Source organism: Anabas testudineus, chromosome 13 (assembly GCF_900324465.2).
Source record: "Anabas testudineus chromosome 13, fAnaTes1.2, whole genome shotgun sequence".
Lineage (NCBI taxonomy): Eukaryota > Metazoa > Chordata > Actinopteri > Anabantiformes > Anabantidae > Anabas > Anabas testudineus.
Window position 1 is genome coordinate 9659986 of NC_046622.1, and position 24768 is coordinate 9684753.

General features: G+C 40.4%; 2 protein-coding genes across 2 annotated transcripts; one reads left to right on the forward strand and one right to left on the reverse strand.

Annotated features, from left to right (window-relative positions):
- Positions 1–2308: 2308 nt before the first annotated feature.
- Positions 2309–5125, reverse strand: LOC113164752 (T-cell surface glycoprotein CD3 epsilon chain). Its single transcript, XM_026364208.1, has 5 exons — positions 4874–5125; positions 4265–4456; positions 4026–4169; positions 3845–3897; positions 2309–3450 (listed from the first exon to the last, which is right to left on the reverse strand). The coding sequence occupies exons 1-5, from the start codon at positions 4935–4937 to the stop codon at positions 3391–3393; spliced, it is 513 nt and encodes a 170-aa protein (XP_026219993.1). The 5' UTR covers positions 4938–5125; the 3' UTR covers positions 2309–3390.
- Positions 5126–7876: 2751 nt separating this feature from the next.
- Positions 7877–23941, forward strand: LOC113170124 (myelin protein zero-like protein 2). Its single transcript, XM_026372057.2, has 5 exons — positions 7877–8149; positions 18589–18758; positions 19082–19292; positions 20051–20222; positions 21622–23941. Exons 1-5 carry the CDS (start codon positions 8095–8097, stop codon positions 21752–21754), a joined length of 741 nt encoding a protein of 246 aa, XP_026227842.1. The 5' UTR covers positions 7877–8094; the 3' UTR covers positions 21755–23941.
- The last annotated feature ends 827 nt before the right edge of the window (positions 23942–24768 follow it).

Sequence of the window (24768 nt, forward strand, 5' to 3'; positions counted from 1 at the left end):
TGCTATTTTAAAAGTGTCCTGGAAAACTGTTTCTGAGAGGTAGGTAGGTGTCCCACTGATGGACATTGGTGGCGTCATTTATTCTTTCTTCTGTATTTGACCTGGAAACAAGCAGGAACTGCAAAAAGCTCAGCGGAGTGGCGTTTTATTTGCTGACATATGAATTTGACGCCATATCGGCAGCTGTTGTGCACGAGGCAGAGCGGCCGTCTATCAATCGCAGGGCCTATCTTTTCATGCCAGACTCCTCCTGTCATACAGTTTATCGAGGTATCCTCACCACTTTGTTATAAAACTGTTAGAAGTGGGCTCACAAATAAGGTTTCTCAAGACTTTCGGTTTTTCTCCATCTAGTAAAGAACCTTCTGAAAAGATTCTGGAGAAACCACTGTTGAATCTATTTTATACAATTGTGCATCCTCATGTCCCAAATAAATAAAACAGAGAAATAAAAAGAAACGGTGATGTAAGGAAAAAGGAAGGCAAAGACACTGAAAATATGTTTTTCTAATATTTTTTTGTTTGTAGTGACAGACATAGCTTGAGCTTTCCAAACTAGATTTTACCTTAGAGCAGCTTTGCCGTAGTTTAGCTCCTTTTGAAAACTAACATTTTTCTGTGTAGTAATTAGTAGCGTGTAAAACTACTCAATGTAGTTTTGCCTACTCTGCCAGTTGAAACTCTAATGATGCTAGACTGTAGGCTGGGATGACACAAAAAGGCTACTTGTACAGTGATGGACCATTATTAATCTAATTAAATGATATGAAATAATTTATTATTCAGCATTCGGACGACGCTTTTGTCCAAAGCGACTTACAAATCAAAGAACAAATGAACTGAGTAAACGGTTTCCTTTGATGCCATATTTTCACTAGTAGTATTCAGCATAATTACTGTGTCTCTCTGTCCAGTACATTTCATTCTTAGTGGCGAAGTCATTTCATTCCTGCTCTGGACTCTGTCTGACTTACAGTACAGTGTTATTGTCACATTCATCAAATGGATCAGTCTCAGTCTGTATTGAATTACTCCCGCTTAGGGATCACCAGATTAACCAGGACAGCAAAACATATTCATGAAACTATATTTTTTATTTTATTTTCACTTTGCTTGAGGAACACTTCTTCCAGCACTTATAACTGTGACTGTCTTTCAGAGGTCTGTTTTTAGTCTGTTGCACCAAAGATACGAATAGATGAGAATAGATCGAATAAAACAGAGAGAGAGAGAGAGAAAGAATTACACAAGAAGTGTAAAAAGGATAGAGGTCAATGGAAAGAAAGATTAAAAAAGCCCTAAAGGTTGAAGTAAACACAAAGAAGAGAAGAGAAAGAAGCGAAGAAGCTGACTTCAGAGGAGGCCTCCCCACGTCAGACAATCTAATAGCTCAGATACTTTGATCACTGCTCCTGACGCTGCCGAGTCAAAGCTACAAACTGCAGTTTTCTACCAGAGCTGAGGAGGAGAACACAGTTCAAACGCCATCGCTTAGACAGCTCGGCTCAGAGGCACCGATCAGCCCACACACTCGCACACACTCCAGCTAAGTTCTGACTCCAATGAACATGCACACACGTTTCGTGCACTCGCACAAGGTCTCGCACCACACCAATGTGTGCATCTGAGCACCGGTGTTCACTCATGCACACACACGCACACAAGCTTGTCAGCCAGATGTAGGTCTGTATGTGGGAGCGGTTTTGGTTGAAGACAGTCAGACAGCAGAGAACATCATCTGTAACACCCCCCCCCCCCCCCCTCCCATTTCACCTCTTTGTTTCTCTTTCACACAAACATACAGCAGATGTAGATTAAGATAATTGACGTGTGGGAGTGTTTCCACTAAACACTACACTTTTAAACAGCATACAGTAAAAATATTAATCACTAGTAATCTGCATGAAGAAAAACACATGTGGCATCACATTTCCTGTCATCGTTTCCATCTGCACAACTGTGCTCATTCGTTGCTGGGAAAATCACAGTGATTTTGTTAAAGGAGGTTCAAAACAAAGCACCATACGTTTCCATTGTGTTCAACTGTATGAACACATTAGTGTACGCGTTGTGAAACACTTCAGATGTACGAGATGTTTCCGAAGACAACATGACATGTCGCTCACTCGAGGGAGGCTCTAGTGATGAAGACGTAATGAAGGGGATTGTGTTCATGTGGGTGAGCTGCGGATATGAGCTGTGGCTCTGAGGCTGTTTCATGAATCACATATGCATGTGGTAGCTGTACCTGAAGAAGCATTTCAGCACCGTTTCCAACCGAGAGCAGAGACAAAAAACGAGAACAACGTAGAGAGTGTGGTTTGTTTATTAGTGACACTTGTTGTGCCCGTTGCATTAATAAGAAGATAAAGGCAGCAGATTAGAATGAAAATGGAAAAAAAGACAAAAACCAAGTAAGCAAGTAACAACAGCTTTGTACAGGAGCATTTTACACGCCTCTTTTCACTATGTGATACATCAGAATGTAATATAATATAAACATAAATGAACATAAAATGCGTGCATCTCTCCATTCGCATCTACACCCAGCGACCCCTCTTTATTCTTATTTGAAATTTAATTGATCAGCGGTGCTTTTCCCAACAAACAAAGGTCTTGGACACAGTGCTGTTCAATTTGTTGAATGGCCAATCAGGTCAGCTGTGTACACACTTTCTATTCTATTCTATTCTATTCTATTCTATTCTATTCTATTCTATTCTATTCTCATTGTGCATTTTACTACTATTACGTTTAAATACGTAACTGCAACACTTGGTTGCAAAGTGATTACATTAATAATTTAGAAGGAAACTGCCAGACAACGACAGTAGCTAATTGATCAACGCGTTGACGATAGACGAGCATTGCACCTTTTAATTTTTCTTTTGGTGTGTTTAGTTTCTCCCAAAACAAACATGACGGGGTTATTTACAGTTTTATGTTGTCTGATCAAATGTTTTTTTTTTTCGATCTGATTAGCTCTATTTATATATCTTCCTGCAACTATCTATTCATAGCAACATGCTGAAACTCTATTATACTGAATAATCCACCAAATGCTCAGTAGCTAATTTTGGCGGCAACATTGTTTTCAGTGTAACTTTTAAATACTGTGAGCACCACAAACTAACATCTAACAACTAAACATCCATTCACCTCTGTTATTTTGCGGTGGTTAGAGAACACCTGGACTAATTCAATCTAAACTAATATAATTGGCTAGGTAACACCAGGGAAAGAAAATTTGTCTCCATGCCGCTCGGATTAAATGACTCAAAAAATCCCAGTGGCACTGGGAGCATGATGATTCTCTCTGGTTTCTTTTGTGATGTTTGCCTTCGTTCATGTCTTCAAACCAGTGACCTGGTGCAGTCAGGTGACTCTGCTCTATCCTGTTCTGTTCACAATGGAGTAAGTGTCCTGGGAGCGAGTGTGAACGTTCAGTTGCTGCCAAAACAGAAACAGTGTCTCAGGGTCAATCACACAACATAACTCGTCATGTTTGTCATGAAACGGTTCAGGATAACAACATCACAATACGCAAAATCAATTTGAAAACAAGTAGATTTTCATTCATGGTTAGTTTATTAACCTAATAAAGTAGTTTTAATTAAAGAAAACATTTAAAATACACTTATTCACTTTTACTTTGTGAGTAAAATAAAAAAAAAAAGTCTAGATTTCAGCTGGACTGTGTTGGACTGTTTGACAGGACATAGGCACTTCCTGGCGTCTTTAGTTTTTTCACTTTGGTTTGTGTATGAGTGAAACAGTAAGTATTTCTACTTTTGGGCAGAGACAGCCTAGTGGGTTTTTTTTTATTCCAAGCTAATTTACCTACCTCATAATCTCGAGATGGGGTAGGTGGAGCTGGGCCTCCTGAACGAGAAGGAGCTGGATAATGACAGAAATACTGAGGTCATGCATTTGTCCATGAGACGCACTGTGGCTGATCTTTAAATCAAGATAATAAACACTGTAGATGTAATTCTGTGCTTGAGTGTGAATGAGTGCGTTCTTACGTTTGGAGGAGCGCACTGGTCTAGCAGAGCCTTTCTTCTTGGTGCACCTGTAGATTATCATCATCACAATCCCCGTCCCGATCACGTCCGCGACGATGATCAGCCCAAACAAAGACGCGTCCAGCTCATAACAGTGTTCACATACTAGAGGACAAAGAACAACGGTTGAAGAAGTGTTTAGTCAATAAGGAAAACTAACAGATGGGACATTGTAAGAAATCATACGACTCTTTACTCACCCTTTCCTTTCACATAGAAATAGTACTTCAATTTATCGCTGTTTTCACAGTGTTGCACTTTGCTGAGCTTGTCCTCATATTTGACTGTATAAAACTCCGATTTAGTTTGATTTATTTCTTCTCCATTTATGACCCAAGTTCCCTCTTGTGGACAGGTCATTGTGACTTCTTCCTTCCAGAATTCTACTTTTCCTTAAAACATATGGACAAATATTCATTCATTTCAGTGAGTTTGCTTTTGTAAAGGTTCCACATACCTATTACCTCTTAGAAAGAAAGTCAGAAGGCTGAAACTGGCTCCTAAGACTAAACTTCACACACCACTGTAATGTTTTAAAAAATAGCTATACACTACGGCAAAGAGCACAGTATATGAAGACATCAGAAGTGATGCAAGTTCACACTTTAAAACATACCAATCTTTCAATGCAGCACTAACTGCAGTAAAGTCAAATACAGGAAACTGGTGAAGATTCTTTGAAAATGCACTTAACTGTCTTACATTTGCCATGAAATGTGTTGATTTAAATCACGACAAACATTGTGAAATGTTTTGACTTGACTAAAACGTGAACTAAAATTAAAAAAGGCATAAAAAACTGTATTTACCATCAGCAGCCTTCACAGTAGCTACGAAGAGGAGAACAACAGCGAGCGCAGTTTGAACACCCATCCTGATTACCACCTTGTTACAACCTCTGAGTTTCCAAATCTTATTATTGAATGAATCCGATTTGTGAATGTCTCCTGCTCAAGAAATAAATAATATCTGCTGAGTGAGACAAAAAGATTTAAAGAAGATGTGCTGGTTCTCACTCGGTCTCTCTGTCTGTCTCTGTCTTTCTTGCTTCTCGCAAACACACCACATATGCACACGTACACGCACACGCTGCACACAACAGGAAGCGTTTTTTCATGTGATGCATCCACAGTTAAACCTCAATTTGAAGTCAAACTGAAGAAGTATTGTGTATAGAAATAAATAGTCATGTGGATTTAGGATTAATTCTTGATTGACTTCTAACTCATAGGCTACAACTGCAATCTAAATAAGAAACTAGAGGTGAATAGATCCTCTTAGTTTAACTGGTAACACCACATTCTGCGATAATGAATTCACTTTCCAAACCGTTCTTAAGTCATTTTTAGCAAGATGTAGCTCTACACAACAGGTAAACATTCAAACTGTATAAATGCAGCCAAAATACTCGATCAACTGTTTGAGCGACATTGAGCTTCGAAGATCTGAAAACCTTTCCTGGTGGACTTTGCCTGTGGGAGAAATGGTGGCATCGTCCTTGGCTGTCATGTAGTTTGTAGACTTATAAGAATGTAGCACGTGCAGTTTAATTTCTCACTTCATTTCATGATAGATTTCAAAGATAAATGTAGGTTTCTACAACAGTGTGTAAACTGTCATGTTTCCTTTCTCTGCCTCCATCTGTCCCCCACCCTGTCCCTACACTAACCTGTCTCCAGTTCTCAATCTCCAGTCCTTCCACACACCTGTTCTGGTTTCCCTACTCCCTGTATACGTACACACTGTCCTTTTCCACCTGATCCGTGCTTTACCTGTCTCATGCTTTGTCCTGTCTGATGTTTCTGTGCCTGTCTGTCAGCCTGTGTCACTGTGAGCCATCATCACTATTTTCATTATTAACCGTCCTCTGTCCATCCTTGTGTCCTCCCTACCACCTGCACCAAATGTAGAAGTAAACATGTGCAAAACGGAGCGTGGGTAAGCATAGTTTTGTAGTTGCTGAGTTCAAGTCAGCAATCAATTCATGAATTTTAAAGTCTGTGGTCACGGAGTGCATTTTGTCTTCAACGGCAACTGACCTGACTGCTGTTGTATCGGCTGTTTGAGGAGTTTAGTAAAAGTGTTACCAACTGTGAACTATTCTGTAAATGGAAGTTACTGTAACTGTTCATGATTAGTTGTAATAAACCTTCATCAAACATACACTGGAAAAGGCAGAGAAAGAAGCACTTGGTAACTCTTTTTACAAATGACTGTGAATGGAGGTCATTTGTGAGCTTTATTTGTACAATGTTAAAGATTTGTTTTTCAGATTTTTTTATGTTTCGTGTGTCTGTTTTTTTTTACAGCAAAACATATTGAATATTTATACAATACTATGTTATAATTTGCATTTCCCCACATGTCTACACAGTATTATACAGATGAGGATAATTGTATTAATTATATAATACCCATAAAAATAAAAACAGACAAAGAAATCTGACAGAACTTTAGCTGAACACAGTAAAAATATATTTTTCAATATTTAACTGATATACCATCATTATATATAACTACCTATGACACATAATAACTTCTAATGTGGTTATTTGGCTAAAAATAACTGGTTTTAAAATACTAGTTGCACCTTTTATAAAGTGTGTCGCTGTTTACTGATGCAATACATTGGTTATTAGCCATATATACTAAAAAGATGTGACCTGCATGGTTGTGAAAAAGCTCTTTGGCTGTCATTACGAGCCGCCCTGAGAGTCAGCCGGTGATATTTCTTGCACATTGTTCACCATCCCCCTATTTCCTGTCCTCTACCTGTATCAGCTCTCTAATAGACATAGGAAATGTCTGAAATGTAAAGTAACTGATAAACGATCGAGGATTTCTCCCTTCCAGCTCTTAGCTGGTCATCTCTAACTATAGTTATAGATTATAATATACGGCGCTAACAGGAATCCATTACATTACATTACATGTGCAGCTGTTAATACATTTGTAATCAATGACTTTGGGTCCATATGCTCTGTAGCTGCCCTCCACAAGGACAGAGATCCAACACTTCAATGCAGCATGATGCCTTCAAGGTGAACTGAAGAGCTAACCAAAACAACAAATGTCATGCTGGGGGCATGAGGAGTGCCAACCACCACCATTTGTGGTCAGCCAAATGTTCTTCTGTACATGGGGATTTGCTGGAGTCACTGGGCTTTTTCAACTTTCTGACAGACTTCAGACTAGAATCACAGTGCAGCCTACATCAAAGTGCGGCTCTGCCCCCAAGTGGTTCAGCACAACACAGTCAGCCATTTTCATACAGTGAAGACGCTGTGCAGCCATCTGCTGGTCTCCAGTTGAAGGAAAGAACCATCACATCAGTACCTCCCATGGATGTTTTTTTACCATGAACACGTTCAATCAGCACTGAGATCCGTGGTGTCTAATTAAATGTGCATGTAAAAACTGAACTGACCAGCTTATTGATAGAAAATATGGAAATAAATACTGCACATAGGTCAAGACCACGCAAAATCCTATAACATGACGTCATACATGTTAGTGGCCTAATTTACCACGTCACCACATTAACTCAATGATCATAAATCAGACCTACATCTATTAAAGATCCTGCTTGAGCACATTATAGAGGATTCAATGCTGATTGAACTTGTGTGTCGGCGCGACAGCTCAGTCACGGAGCCTCACATGTGCGTTTTACGCAGGAGAGGAAACGGTTAAGTGAAGAATGAAAAACTGGCAGACTTGAGGTTTTTAACATGTGCGAGAGATAAGCAGCGAGGAGAGCGGCAGACTTTGTTACTCCGCCCGAAAATGTGGTGGGAGGGTGCTGAAGGGAAATGTTTGAGGGCAGCGGCGAGTCGGGACGCGTCTTTGGAGAGACAAGGTGGAGGACAGAGCTCGCCGTGGCTTCATGTTTGCATCCCGCTCGGTGGGGGGATAAACACACTTCTCGGCCTGTTGTTGTTTGTTTGTTTGTTTGTTTTTTTCTGTCACTTTGTGGCGACGGAGGAGCCTCAGTGGGTTAGTTGACTCCCCGGATCCTGTCGTCCATCCAATGTGCGTAAAGTGGTTGTGCTTCTTCACCGTCCTGTCTGGACTTGCAGCTTCAGGTGAGACCCCTGTTTTTAATGTGTAGTAAGGAGATGAGTGAGTGATCAAGTGAGTGAGTGAGTGATTTGTGTTGAGATAATGTCAGATGATGATTTGATTTTATCTAAGTGTCTGTTTTGACATTTTTAAATTTCAACTCGACACATTTGTTTAATAAGATTATTACTATGTTCAGTCTAGGAGCCACGTATCTATCTATATACTACGTAAATACAATATCCTAATAAGTAAAGAAAGTATAAAATAGCATTTCTTAACCATGAAATTAGATAAAAAGTCCATATTAGCCAACTTGTCAGTGTTTTATGAGAATGTGGTTTGTAAAAGTTCACATTGCCAGTGTTTTTTTTTAAAGCCTGTGGAGACATAACAAGATGCAGGAACCTTTTAAGATGCTTGTAGACTCCCAACAATCCAGTTTCAAAGTTAAATTAAATTAAATTAACTCCGAGCACCCGTCGTGCGTCTTTGGGAAGTGGACATCTTGGCACCGGGCGGGTCGCTGTAGAATTCCTGAACGCCTTAAAGCAGCCAAGTGCAGGAGCTACTTGTGACACTGTAATGACTTTACAGGATTCATCACATCCTGGCCGCATTGTGTTTTGTTTTTGTTGCTTTACCGACCATTAATATACAATAAGACTGTAATGTTGCCCGATGGACGCATCAAGCCACATGCTTCCTGCACGGGGGGGTCCAGGATATGTCAGCTGGATCACAACAACTTGACAGATACACACACAGTTATATAAAGAAACACTAATGGGTCATTTCCGTTTGTATAGTTGCTCACATCTCAATACTTTAAAGGCTCATAGAACCTGTTTCAACATCATGAATTGGTGGATTAATGGAAGTTGTCTGTGCAGATGTCAGGTTGTTTAACCTGTGTCCATCCCTGTTAAGAGGATTATATTGATTGAGCATGTCCATTCACTGCCAACTGGGTTTTATTACTGTAGAAAGCTGCAAGAAGACTGTGGCTGCACATTAGTAATAAGACAGTCACAGACGAAAATGTGCAGAGGCCGAGATAGTTAAATACCAACATGTGGATTGAAGGAAGCGTGTTGGAACTGATTACAGCCCCGCCGCATCTCACTTTTCACGCCTGTTATCATTTCCATCGCCTCTGGCGTTATTGTTTTGTCAAAACAGCTTGGCATGATGAAACAAGCCAGCCAGACTCGGCTCGTCTTCACCAGACACACATGTTCTAAAATTGCAAATATGTGTGCAAAATATTTTCGTTTTCATTTCTCTCTTTGCTCAGTTCTCTTTCTTCAGGTAGACAGATAAACAGCACACTGGCTGACACGTTCAGCCATCAGCCCTCCACTGTTTTGACATGCGTTTGCTCTCATCAAAGACAGTTGGTGTTCATTTGCAGCCTTGCTGTAACGAGTCTATTTTTAGGAGATGTGATATATGGAGACCAAACAAATATTCCTGCTGCACCGAAAATGAAAACATAATCACCAAATCACACACTTGAGTGCTGTAGTGGTAAGAATCCATCGATAAACGCACTGTTCCTGTTTGGCAGGAGTTTTAGAAAACACTGTGAATCATAATTTGTGTCAAAATCGAATTGCTTTCCAGAAGATGCGTGATCATTTCCAGATTTTATGTTGCAGTCGTTGATCGTCAGCTCCTGTGGTTCCTGACTCTTACGGAGGTGGTGGCCCACACAGTCCACAACCACCACACTCGTAAAAAACATAAATGGATGGATTAACTTGCTACTTGTAGCTCAAAGGCAAACATTTGTTATTGGGGTGGTTTTTAGTTTACTGTCATTATTTGTGCTTTGAGTGTTCACCCAAACTGGAGTTGGTGGACAGAAACATGATGTGTAAATAATCAGCTGTTAACATTTTATTAGCTCACCATTAAGGGTAATGATGTGTTGATGTTGGAGCCACAACTTATTTCTGCTTTAAAATTATTAATGCTCCTCAAACAAATTGCAGGCCCCACCCTAGACGTGGGTGTGCTCAGCTGTGCAAATCCTTTGACAAATTCTTCTGTTATTTAAAATGTTGAACTGCTGCTTCTGGGGGGAACCTGTTCAAAATGAACGTGTTGCCCGAGGGTACAGTGTGATCTTTATTGAAATAGTTCATTGATAGATGAACTAAATATCTGTTGCTGGTGTCTGCTGATAGTGGTGTGGACTCATTCACCTGCTCCACAAACTGACTCTTGTTTTGAGCTGTTGAAATATTTATAATAAAGCTTTTTTTATAACTCTATTTACCATGGACAGGTGGCCAAACGTCTTTCCTGTTGCTTTGCTATTGACAGTAGCTCTGCCTTTTTGTTGGTATGCTACGGAAGCATGAAACGTTCATAGGCTGACGTGCACCAACCTGCTCGTACTTAGAGACGCGTGCGAACAAATGGCCACTGTTGACTACAGAATATGAGCTGATCACACTGGTTGTTTAGGCTTCAGTTTAAGTCCACAGCAGACAAACATCTTGTTGTATCTATTTACTGGGAAATAGTTATCTCCCTACGATGATGGCCTTAATCTCTCCACAATAATAGGTGAGGGTAACAAAGCATGGCTGAAGTTTCTGCTATACTGTTTCGATACACCCGGGAGGACATCTGGTTTGTTTGTGTTGGGCTGAACAAACTGCCTTGTGGTGTGTGGAGTTGACGCGCTCATATACAAGAACGCGCATCTGTGAAGCATTTCAGTGTAAAAGGAAAGCACTCCATGTGTTTTTTTTTTTAATCCTAAGACTGCTCGTCTCCAAATGTAAACAGGAATTAGAAATCCATTTCTCACTGACTAGAAAGCGCCTGTGTTTGCACGTTCATCTGAGGTGTGAGTGTCTGTGCGCATACACACCGCGTCTGTGCCGATTAAAATTCAGCAGTGGGATTACGGTTTGTGTAGTTCCAATCATGTATACTCTCTGTTGGCTGGTCCTGCACTCTCTAAACTATTTAGAGTTATGGTAAACAGGTTGATTTTCTAGTGAAAGCAACACCACTAGATTTACCGCATAGGGAACGAATAAAAAAAAAAAACACACCAGGAGGCCTTTTTGAATCATCTGGTCTACAGAGGAATTCCATCATTACTTTTGTTATTTGGTGAATCATTTGTGATTAAATACAGAGGAGCCAGGGTGGTGATTGATGGTGCGAGGCTGTCTTAATTAGCCTTTTTTCATGTCTAACGTTCGCGTGCACTCTGGTATCTCACCGATGAATAAAAGTAAACACTGCACATTAGTTAAAGCTCAGCACAGGCAAAGACCTATCTGCCTTTGTGCAATTATCTGGCACTGCTCTGAGCTCTTTTAAAATGATCTAGGGAGTAAATTAGGGGCAGGGCAGGTGAGAGGCAGGCTTCATAAATTAATTCACACACAAACACAAAAAAAGCATGGGACTGACATATGAGAGTGGTTTTCTGGATTTGATATGATTTGAAACTAGCTTTGGAACATTTATATAAATAGCACTGCAGCACAAGGTCCAGACAATTTCTTATTCGGGCTCATAAAAAATACAGACACTAGCTATATAGCAGGGGAATACTACTTTATCATGTTTTATTACATTTCCAAAGGCCATAAAGGGCATATTGCATGTTATCAGCCACTCAGTGTGTCAGTGTGTAGAATAAAACATCTAAAAAAATCAATATATGCTACTACTGTACATTAATAATTGCAACAAATCTTTTTTTGAGGGGGTTTTGAGACCACCTCAAAAAGACTAAGTGACCGTGATGTAGCAAAAGGCAGAGAAGCCGAGCTAGCAATAATTTAACAGGAGGAAAAATAGTTGACACTGCTCGTTTTTACACAAATGAATACAGTACATGTATATATTGGACTTCAGCGGTATAATAAGCAGTATGTGAATTGTACCTGTGGTGAGAAATTGCTGCAATGAGGGGTGAATAATGTGAGAAGCTGCTGCTGACAGTGGCTCAGCTGAAATACCCGTGTGTACTGAAGGAGCAGCATTAGCTGTCAATCTCACATGGTCCTATGTTCGACATCTCATGGAAAACTCCCTGATTAACGGTCAGGAACATAATCCTCACGTCTAAAGTGAGAGGCATGCAGGACGGTGCTTTTCATTGCAGTGACAGCGGTGATGTCTTGTCTCCCTTACTTGCACACAGCTCACTGCAGGCAGGGAACCTAAGTTAGCTCTGTTATTCCTCCAGGTAGGAAAGCAAGGATGGAATATGTGCAACATACAAAACAACTCAGTAAGATGGTAAACTGAGGTCCACTTAACTATATTTTAATTTGATCTGTGGCAATATAACAGATCTGAATTAATGTGTTATTGTTTTTTTAGACATCACGTCCTCATTTCAATGAGCATATTGTCTGTTGTCTGCACCTTACAGGCTATTAAAATAACATAAGATAGACCACTAGCAGCTCTTGGGGTCGATAAAAAGATTTGTTGTTATTTTTGTGGTAGTTATGCTTTTAAACTGAGAAACAAATTATGCTGTTGTGGCTGCACAGTGCTTGCATGTTGGCTAAATCTGCACGTGTGACAATGTAGGACAATGTGGATACATGTCAAACATGAATTCAGAAAATGTGATTCTGCCTTAAAGATTGGAATTAAACTCTAAAGCCTGTAGTATGACTGTAACCAAAATCAAAGCAACATATATTGTCATTTGCTATTATTCATTTGATCTGTAGCAGCGGTGGAAGTCACTGTGGAACTGAATTTACTCATAGTACTACGGGACACTAAAGATGTGGTGAATTAGTGAGACTAAGCCTGTCCTTTGAGGTTTGGATTGTTCTTCCAACAGAGGCCTGTGGGTGGGTGAGTTTGATTGAGGTGTACGTGTTGGACCCCCCCCCCCCTTGGGGCGGTTTAATCCCAGAGAGGAGTTGTTGAGTCAGCTGCGAGGTAGGAGTGAAAGAGGTTTGATGGATTAAACTTATCCTCACTGACCCACTCCACATTTCCTCTGTACACCACTACCTGATGAATTACAATTGGCCTGGAGGAAGCAGGAGGAGAGCGAAAGAAGCAGTGGAGGAAAGAGTTCAAGATCGAAGACAGAGATCGATGCTCGGCCTTTGTTTGGGCTGACCTTTTGAATGTTTTCAGAAACACTTTTGTGTAGTTGAATGTGGGATAAGTAGAGTTAAGGGAGAATATTTGCCACATTAAAACAGCAATATGTCTGATTTTCATACAGGAAATAGTTGTTTATTCTCCTCAGGCTTCCTTCAGTGCTGTTCCAAATACCTGCCGTCTGGTATTTCTCTCTTTGATAGATTTTTTACTGCAGCATTTTTTGCTTGAGCAAATACAGTAACTAGTGATGAAAGAAAACAGCGCCACCTGCTGAAAGTCAAACTCCTTAAAGGAAAGTCCTGCCCCCACAGTTTGACTGACAAATGATCCTGGGGAGTGTCTAGCTCCTTGTCTCTGACAACCTCGGCTCCTAAGATGTCTACAAGATTTTCTCACAGGATGGCGACTGATGAAAACAGACACCCTCTCTACTTTGAAGACTCGGCTTAAAACATTACTTTTTGATGGAGTCTGTACAGTAAATGAAAACTGAAGTTGAAACAGGGAAAGAGCTTTTAAAAAAAACTTCTGCCGCAAAACCTACATGGCTGAAATTTACAGCTCCATATTTCCACTTGGCAGTTTCCCTCTCTTGTCAACTCCTCCTCTGTGAACTTGTTACCTGAACCTACTATTCCCAGCCGTGCATGAAAGACAGGCCTTGATAAGAAAAACAGAGAAAACTAACCTGACCCCGTGAAACCTCTCACAAAGGACAGAAGAGGATCTTTGTAATCCACTGAACGCTCTGTGTGTTTGGCCCCGTCCTAAGTGTTTCCTCCAAAACCGGTGTAACAGAGAATCACGTTTCCTCCGGTGGTCCCTTTGTTTCTGAGCCGTAATGAAGAGAGGAAAGGCACAAACACAACCTGTCTGGGAAACAGTGTAATGAAACCAATTTCCTGATTCAAGAGAGCCAGGCCAATGATTTCTCCTGCAGAGTTTCCTCGTCTCTTTAAGAGCCCGAGAATACATTTTTGCAAATGGAAAGACCAGATCTACGGTGCTACAGGAAACAACTCTTTAACAGCGATAACTGTGTGTTGTCCTCAGATACCGTGACGTGATCTGATCATGGATATTATCATACGTAGGAAAAAAATCTTTGTGCCACCTGCTTTCCATTTAAGTAAGTGCAAAAGAAATCAGATTGTGTGCTATAAGGGAGGAATGGCCGGTTCGCTCTGTGGCTTCATTTGTTTTTAAAGATATTTGGAGAGAATATTTAAAATACCAGAGAATGTTTACTGAACAGATATGATGAGAGTTCAATATAGCAAGCGTGCCTCCCAGCACTGTGAAACACTCCCTAAATGGCTGAAAATGCAAAAGTTTTGGAAATAATGTCCTTGGTAACGGTTACTAAGTAGAATAAATAAATTGGATCTAACGGTTCAGTTTGTTTGCCCGTTGGCAGAATGAATATCCCAACTAGCTGAGTTGAAAGTGGAAACATTTGTCACACACGATGAGTATTTCTCTCTCTTTTCTAATTAATACGTCTAACTAGATACTAAATATAGTATAAATATGTTTATTATAGATAATAAATATAGAGTGTCATTTCTACACCCCTCTCCCCGACAGCAATTGTCCAATCATAGCTGAGCTGCCAAAACTAGGCACAGCTTCAGGTCACTATTCACCAATCCGTGAATCTGACATTAATATATTTAGCTTGCTTACTGTAACTGAGGCACTGTTGAAGAAATGTGCAACTGTGCACTGGCAGATACAGTATATAACTGTTTTACTGTTATATATCTGGCAGCGAGAGACATTGTAAAGGATCTGTTGATGGGGTTTTGCAGTAAACCTGCCTACACGCTTTGACATTAGGTGAAATAACATGAAGGCAGGTCAAACACTACTTAATATTTTCTCTGGCTCTGTGGAAGGCGTTTATTTAATCTCAGAACGACTGCCAAGCACAGAAAACCCAATCACACTTGAGTGGACCTGTTTTGATCATTTGTATTTGCACTGTGTGGCTTCAGATTTTGCAGTTTGTCTCCAGTGCTATTGACACATCAAATAAAGTGCATTAAAGTTTCAGCAAATTCATTTTATTGTGATATATTGGACATAATGATGGATATGGACCAATGCCAACAGCAGTAAACATGGAGAAACTAAATGTATGTTGGATTTCTATGGTTGTGAGAATAGATTTAATTTATTTTATGTAGCATCTGTTCTTGAATACAAACTCCCATTGCATTTTACAATGACAGGAAACATGCATAAACACACACAACACGTATTCTTTCTCCAGTTTTAATTACAATAAAGTCATATCTTTGCCTCTATTCTGGATCTGCCCTCGTCTGTAAGGTACATAACTTCATCTTAATAAGCCATGAAGGCTCTGTCTCTGGATGCTGGGTGTGGTCAACATTGGCCAGACAGGATGTCCAGACATAAACAAGTGAACGACTTTGTATGAGCAAAGATATACTGATATGAGCAGAAGAATGGATGCACAAACAAGCAAATATACAAATAGTATTATCTAATGCCCCCCTTCTTCCATGTAGTTTAGGCCTGTTATTGCAGAATGTAATTATGTCGAAGAATACGTTTTCCATCACTTTGTTGTGCTCTAACTCCATCCATTCACTCTTTTTATCCACTCCTGCAATCGATCATTCTGCTCTTTTGTGTCACTTAAACTGTCTCTCATTTCCGCTTATTTATCTCTCTCCTCTAATTGAGTAACATTCTGTGCTCTTAGTGTCTTCACTCATGTAACGGCATGCATCCCCCTCACCAATTAGTGCCTGCTAATGACGATTAAATAGTGATCACGCACTTCTAGCTGCAGGGATGAATTACAGTAGTAATTGGGGCACTGTACATAGCCCTAACTATACTGTTTTTCTGCTAATATCAATTTTGTCTTCAAAAAGGCCTAATTAACTCTAATTTTTAATAAGCTCAGCTTACGTCAATGGACAGCGTAGTTAAAGGCGCTTTATTTATTTATTTTGCTCAAAGAAGATTAGCAATGCTTATTTAAATTCTTATACTCTAAATAGGTTGGTTAAGGGGAGATTTTTGAAAATGTGTGTTTTAGTCTGGAGGACACGCTTCCTTTCCTCATAATACGAAACATAATGAATCATTTGAGCATGAGCTTTTACACTATTTGCCAGTAACCTTCCACGTGCACGTGTACCAAGCTGAATGTTTAGGTGCATAGAAATAGAGGTGTTTAACTGTTGATGCTGATTAATGACCAGTGAATGTTATTGTAGAGACGTACCCCTTCTACTGTACATGTAAACAGAACGTCGCTACAGGCTCGCCTCAGCCGTGCTGGCATCAGTTAAAGGCTAATGTCACCATGACTGCAATGTCTAAGGAACATTTAAACGGAGTTCCTTAAAATTTAACACAAATTTGGCACAAATTTCAAAGGTCAAGGTTCTAGTGACCTTAACTTCAGCAAATCCTTGTGAACTGAACTGTCAGAAATACATTGAGGGAATTTCTTGAATGTTCCCACAGCTGTCAACTTGGACTCTGTGATGAATTGCATTACTTGCAAAACAAAACAAACTGCTTCAGCATATTTCTTGACTACAGCAACAATCTATTGAGATAAGCCTTAATTTAAATGTGCTGTTGAAGAACTATTGCTTAGTAAGCAGATACTGCAGTCACACTGCCCTGACTTATTTTGTTTCAAGACTTAATAAAAGATGGACATTTCTTGCAGTGCTGTCTTGCTCGCGTGTACTGTACACACTCCTTCGAGGTTTCATCCGGCTCATTTAAAACACATTAGGATGTTAGAGCGCTGTCAGTGCTCAGCAATGAGAGAGAAAACTGTCTTTTGAATGGTGAGCTGTGGCTGTCTCGCTGCCCCGCTCCCTCATCCCAGCCCACAGGAAACTCGTGCCAGCCTGATAAGAAACAGAACACCTTGGCCCCAGAGGGTCCCCACTGAAACTTTTCCATGGCTCCTTCTTTAATGCTGAATGTGACTGTAATGCAGCCAAACAGCAAACAGTATTTCTCAATGGATTTCTTCAGATTATTCATATGCATCATAATAAAATGTCATAAAAGTTTTGTGCAGACCTTTTTGGTAAGTGATGGCACAGTATTTAATTTATTATTTATCATTTATTTATATATTTGTACGGTATTTCACATCATTTTATATTACACTAGTTGACTGCATCGACTAAAGCCACCATATCATTTAGTACATTAAAATAAAACCTGGGATGACACTTGTGCTCAGGTGATTGAGTCTTATAAACTAGTCTTCTGTCACCGTGTCACTGATAGTCAATGCTCTTATCAAGTGTTTGACTTGTTCTGCAGGGTCCTCATATAGAGTGTGCTAATCAGATTAGTATAAGTCGTGGTTACCCTAAGCACGTCACGCCTGCTCGTTCTGTAAGCTGATGTGTGCATGTGCTGACTTTAACAAGGAGAGACATGCCTTGTGATGTTATTATCGCATATAGAGCTCCCTCTATAAATAGCTCAGGTTATTTGAATGAGACGGCCTACATATAAACTCCAAGACAAAGACTTACATACACATACCCACTGATGCTAATTTATAACAGCGAAGGGTCGGAGCTGCCTTCACAGACAGTGTGAGGGAGATGTGATCTGCTGGTTCCTGGGCAGCAGCTCAGCATTTAGTCTCTTCCTGGGACAGTTCATATACGTGGACATGTTTCTCCAGTGTGTGTGTGTGTGTGTATCAGCACTAACTCCATTCTGGGGAGCTCCATCAATCTGAGCCAAATCGTTGCCAATATTCCTCTCCGCTCTTCCACTCCATTCATTTTCCATCTAATAGGTCTGCCATGTACTGTAAAGATTGATATAGTCCAGATCTATGTAATATAGAGTAGACTCTCAATTTCAGCCCTGTCTCAGCTGCAGTAGTGAAGCTAAAGTGGTTGTTATTGTTGTGTTGTTATCTGATGATCTGAAATGAGTTTGGACTTTTAGGATGTAATGATGAAGATGTTTAAAGAGAGTTTGCTTGATTACAGATCTGATCTGTTTCCTTTAGCATTTGGAGCAGTCTGCAGGATTTTAGTAAGCAGCATGCTGTGTTTATGTAACCAACCTATAGAGACAATTAAGAATATTTTTCTTGCAGTAGCTCTGTGTAGGCAGAGGTAAGATCGCTTGGGTACATTGAATACTCTAAAAATATATTGATGATGGTGAATTCAAACTGCATATGGTGCACTGTATTGCCGTTTATGTATTTTGTATTTCTTTAAAAAAATGTATTGATTTTGCTCTGTCTTGCATTCTTTGCACTGCTGAAGCAAATTGTGCAGCTGTGACAGATATTTGTATATTGCAGGCGTGCTGCAGGTCAGCGGGATGCGTATATATACACCTGCAGATGTGCAGGCCGTTAATGGGACAGATGTTCGTCTGAAGTGCACCTTCCAGAGTTCCTCTCCTCTTAACGCAGATAACATCGTCATCACGTGGCGCTTCAGACCCCTCGTATCAGGGCAGGAAGAGACGGTGAGTGTGTGTGTGTTTTTGAATGTATGTATGTTTTGGGCTAATTCAAATAAAACCTGCCTCATTGTGTCAGGGAGCTTCCACCCCCTCAACCGACTGAGAGGAGCCAGTGAGTCATCATGCTCCCAACAGAGTGTCCGAGACAGACTATGTGTGTGAATGTTGAGAGTATAGAGAAAGAAAATGGAGCAGGTCCTGTTGTTATTTCTGTTTGAGAATAAAATACCCTCTTTCCAGCTCAAGCATCATTTCAGTATGACTTTCTACATGTGAAAATCCAATCACTGGTCCAACCAAATCTACCTTTCAAATTCCACCTGTAGGTCTTCTTCTACCAGCGAAAACCTTATCCTCCGATGGATGGCATTTTCAGGAAGCACATAACGTGGACTGGTGATGTCATGGGTCGTGATGCCTCCATCACGATTCGAGATGTCAAGTTCAAGTTCAATGGCACTTACCTCTGCCAGGTCATGAATCCTCCGGATGTCTCTGGCTCTGTGGGTGAGATTCGACTCCGTGTCGTCACCACAGGTCAGCAGATTGATTTTCCGACGTTATACATTCATTCGGTATGCTGTACTGTGCAAATATACTGTAAAGGAACAGCTGAACATTAATTGAGTCTTTTGTTGTGTATAAATATTTTAGAGGTCAACATAGCAGTGTAGCCATAAGTTATCCCAAAGGTGCTGTTCAGTTGCACAATGTTCTTGAAGACGGTTCACCTCTCCTGAGGAAGACTTCATCAGTTCTGACTAACTGGCCTAGAGTGGCAGGTGTATAAACTCTGCGGGGTCATTTAGCTGTTGACACTTTGATGGTCACCTGTGGGTTACTGTTCTACCCAGTGTTCATGCGCACCATTAGGTTCCATGACCCAAAGTGTGAATGGCTGTGAAACTGCCTTGGGAGTGATGAAACAACTGCATTATAGTTGGTGTTGCCTATCTGCTTGTGGGCTTCATTCCAGTTTGATGTACGGTACATGTCCTGCTTAATGCCCACTTCAAACCATCAGTCTTCAGAGTCTTCAAAGTAGCGATGAAGACTATCAGATGATAGGTGACATGCTGGGCAAGTCCAGTTGCCACTGAACAGCACCTTCGCTTTGATAACCATGACCTGAATGACTGAGTATCTCCACAGACCATCCAATAGTCCATTAGATATTTTAGTCTGGGGCCAGAGCCATGTCTGTAGCATGTCTAACAATTCAATTAACACAGATGTAGCTGTGGGCAGTGATAGCATTTTATTTCAGTAATCCCATGTTTCCTTCTCGCCTACAGCCTCATTCTCTGAGCTTGTCCTTCTAGCACTGGGCATTGGGGGTGGTATTGCTGTTGTGGTCATCCTCCTCGTTATCATCATGTCCTGCAGGCGGTGTAAGAGGAGGAGACAGAGACAGCTAGAAGAGAGCGAAGAGGCTCCCCCGAAAGATAGAAAAGTCCCAACTGTGTGGTAAGAGAAAAACGAACGACAGAGGGAGAGGAAGACCCTCTCCGTCTGACTCTGGGGATCAGAACATGTGTGGCTCCTTTCTGGAGCTGTTTTCCTACAGGGTGTTTCACTTCCTCCTTCGTCTCCAGCTGCAGCCTTTGGATACCAAATCTGGATCAGATGATGGAGAGCTGTCAGTGAGCAAAAAATAAATTGACAATGTGCCTTCAGTGTAGACAACTTCAGACAGAACTTTAGCCACACGGCGGTGCAGCTTTTATCACCATGTGTTTTGTCGTTTGTGGAGAGGAACAATTGTTTTATCGGTTCATCTTTTCCTGTTCAGTTAAATGGGCTCCCAGACAGATTTCCTGTTTATACTTTATGTTTGATGATGAAAAGGTAGAACAATGGTTTATTCCTGCTGTTTAATTTTCCATTCATACATGTCAACCCCCAACATACAGTACTAACGCAGTACATGCCAGGTATGATATATTATTTCAAACAATAATCAAACAACAGAAACAAGAGAACAATGACTGAAATTTTAAGTATCAAATAATGAGAAATGTTGTGTAGCCCTGCACAGAGCTTTTATTAACATTCATTTCAATTATTTTCTGTTTTACCTATCTGGTTCACCTGCATATGCACATGGATGCTGGTGTACAGTTACCTTTCTATTTTGTTTCACTACTGAAGTTATATTGCTGTATCTGTTTTGAGATTCTGAGGGGGATTTTGTAATTCCTGCAGAAGCTATCAAATAATCAAAACTTGATTAAGAGCCCATGTTGGAACAGACAGAGTTGGAACAAGACATTTCGCAACTTTGCAAAAAAATGTTTTTAGCACAAAGCCAAATACAGTATCTAGCCTAATGTTCTAAGTTTTTTACCAGCTTCAATGGTCTACTCTGTTTCACATCATGAGTTATTTTGTCAAACTGATGATTTGTCTGTATATAGGAAGGTCTTCCCTTTGGTTTTCAGATCTTTCTGTAATAGGTGCCATGTGTTGTAATAACTTATGCACAAGCCTTTTTAAAGCCAGGCCTCTTAAGGAAATGTTGCCAGCTTTGCTCTCATCTTGGTTGATCAGATTCTTTCAGACTTCAAACAGAATCAGTCACTGAAAAACTTTGCAAAGGAAGGAAAGATTTTCATCCCAATCACATGCACATGAATAAACAGAGATTTTCACTGTTCACTTTCAACTTAAGGTGACTTAACCCTGTGCGACTCTAACCCTTTGTCCTTGTTGTGTTTGTGTTGTCTGTCTTTGTCCTCTCCCTCTTTTGTGTGACTTATGCACATGCATGTACTAATAATTTATTTATATGACATGCATGAATCCCTTGCTGTGTGTTCTTATGTGCTACACGTCTCCCTGTCCCCGCTGTATGTGCGTGTCCCAGCCACCCATTGAGGGCAGCACACACCTACCTATCAGAGACGTCCTTAAAGATTGACAGTTCTGGTGACATGGTCTCAGAGGAGGAGGGCCTGAGGTCAGATGATGATGACAATGATGGTGATGACTCCAACTGAGAAGAGGGGGACAGACAGAGAGACAAAAACACAGATAGGAAGCCACGAGGAAACTTGCTGGAGAAAGGCCCCTATGGATTTATATCCATGGTTCTGCTGAGTATAGGCTAGACTAGGAGTTGGCAACTGTGGTCCTGGAGAGCCACAGCCCTGCTTGTTTTCCAACTATCTTTCCCTCCTAACAGGTTTAGAATCTGAAGCTGTATTTTCTGGGATGGTTGGCAAACAAGAAGGACTCCGGCTCTCAAGAACCAGGTTTGGTTACCACTGGGCCAGACAATGAAAGTGCAGCTCCTGCTGCTGAGCGGAAAAACAAGCACCTCGTTCCTGAATAAAGGAAAAACAGAAAGAACAGAACGAGAGTTACGTTTTCACGTTTCCTTATATAACAACAAAGAGATTGTAACAATGCTCCAAGTCTTTGAGAAGACAACATATGCTGGCTTTATTTTTAAAAAAGTGCAGAAATATTCATGTGAGGGAAATACATGCTGGGTTAAACCTGCAGGGAATTGTAGTGAGGCACTGTAATTCTTATGTTGACTTGGCTACCAGGGGTCAATTTGTGCAATAACTGTATGTTCTTCTAAACATTGATCTTGTTAAGTATATAAAGTCAATACTAAAATCAGCTGTAACAAGCTGCTTTAATTTCAGATCTTGGCATGTACAATTGCCTACAAAAACATACACACATTGTGCATGAACATGACATGGGAATATTAGGCTTTAAATGACATCTTTGTCTTACTGTATGTACAACATAAATGTTTCATAAAAAAATAATAATTTGGTGCACAGGGTTCAATTGATCTGAAGTTATCTGACATCGATACAGGCTCAAAATGAAACATATATGGTCAACACTACAGCACGTGGTTTGGTTAAATGTCCCCTTTCACTGGACGGGAAACTTAGGGGTTTGGAGGTGCTTCTGGTAGCCATCAGCAAGATTCTGCCATCATTCTGGTTGGATGTCTGACTTCTCCTCTTGGCAGAATTGATAGGGTTCAATACATTTTTCTAGTTTTCTGGGACAGATCTGACATATGTGTATGGAGATTGTCAACCATCCAACTTGTGGTTATCCCAAAGGTGTTGTTCAGTGGCAATTAAATTGAGTAGCAGGCTTATGAACTCTGTGCAGGCATTAAGTCAGTACTACTTTGGGTTGTTGACTGAGGCTTTTGTAAATCATTGTCCGCTCCGTGACCCTTCATAGAGCGGACAATCTGACTATCAAAGTGTCAACAACCACAGTGACAAGATGGTTCCTGGGTAATTCCTGGTCGAACCAATGTCGTCTCAGTTCTAGAGCCAGTATCTGGTTTGCCTGTTCCGGGGTACTGTAGAAAGATGGTGCTGCACCAGCATCCTCTCTGAAAGAGGACCCTATGTGGATACGAAAGGCTAAAGAAAATACAATGCGAACACACACACCAATGAGTACATGCTCAATTTCATTTCTGCTAATCGATCCCTCTAAATCTTTCACACTGCACCTTTAAGAGGCCTTGAGCTTTGCAAATTAAAATACATTTTGGAACTTTCAGCACCACTGAAATCATAATCAGACTCTGTGTGTTTAGTTTTGATCCTGTGTAAATGTCAGAAAATCTCAAATGTACTAAACCCAAAATGGTTGTGGTTTTTGTTTTAAAACATATGTTGTACAATTGCTTCAGAAACCCTTTTGTTTGCCATTGTCAGTAGTCAGGTCAGGTGTATAGATATAAAGAAAGGTTGAGCTTGTATTTGAGACAGTAATGCACAAGTCCAAGAGCAATTTAGAAAGTGTGTTCTCCTCCATCTGCATACTGACAAGCAATATATCATGTCACGTTACTTTGAATAAAAAGCATAAATGGGGTGTTTCTGTCTTTTAAAGGCCAAATACTTGATCGGCAAGCCTGGAACTCATGCATGCACCTGTCCTCAGTGTCCCGTGGGAGCACACAGTCAGATCTGAAAACCCTTTGATTGCAAAATGTCCTTGAGTGCCTGTTTTCTGTGTGTGTGCCTGTGCGTGCACCACCTCTGCTAACAAATGATTGTGATAACCTGTCCTTATTCTGATGTAATACTGAGCAATATGTTTATACAGTAGATTTGCTATAGTTGATGTTGTTAAAAGATTTTATACATGTATAAAAAAAGATTTTCTAATAAAGATCTTTAAATCTTCTACCACATTGTGTCACATTTTATCACATAAATCTGGGCGGACACTGGTTGACCCATGGAACTAATAAATAACACACGCAACCTGACATGATTTGATAGAACTCATCTATTATGTAAGAGATGAATCTTGTTATGCTGCATTTATTATGCATCGTTATCTTTAATGCAATGCATCCAGATGTGTGTTTATGGTGTGTCTGCTTGCAGAGCTATTATTTGTTTACCTGTAAGCATACTGTGAGTCATTATTTAAATTGTTTATGCCTGCCTCTGTGACTTCAGGCTGGGCTTTGCTCATGTGTTAGACGAGATTGTACATGGCTATGAATATGTTACTCGGTACTGTTTGTGTGTGTGTGTGTGTGTTTGAGCCTATTTGTGTGTATTGATCAAAGTCTATTCCGCTGGGTGCAGTTTAGTTACTGACTGACAGATCTAAAGTGCTTGTGCATGCATGTGTGGATTGGTTGACTACTACTAAATAGTGGGGAACTGTGGGTGAGAGATGTGGGCTATTTATTTCGGCGAAATAATTACATTTTGTTGTAGAGAAAGGCCACTACAGTTGAGCTGACAAAACAACAGCGTGGGTGTGGAAATGAACATGTTCATGGCTTGTTTTGTAAGCAATGACTAGGGTTTCTTATGCTGCCCATGTCCAGGCACGACATGACACTTGCATACATACAATACTGCACATAAATAATCTCTAGATGTGACAAAGATTTTTCTAGCAGGACCATTCTTTAGCGCTAACCATTCATTGCAGGAAAACAGCCGCTATGCTCTCTTCTCTAGTAACAGCATCCTGACTAGTCCAGAACATGGAG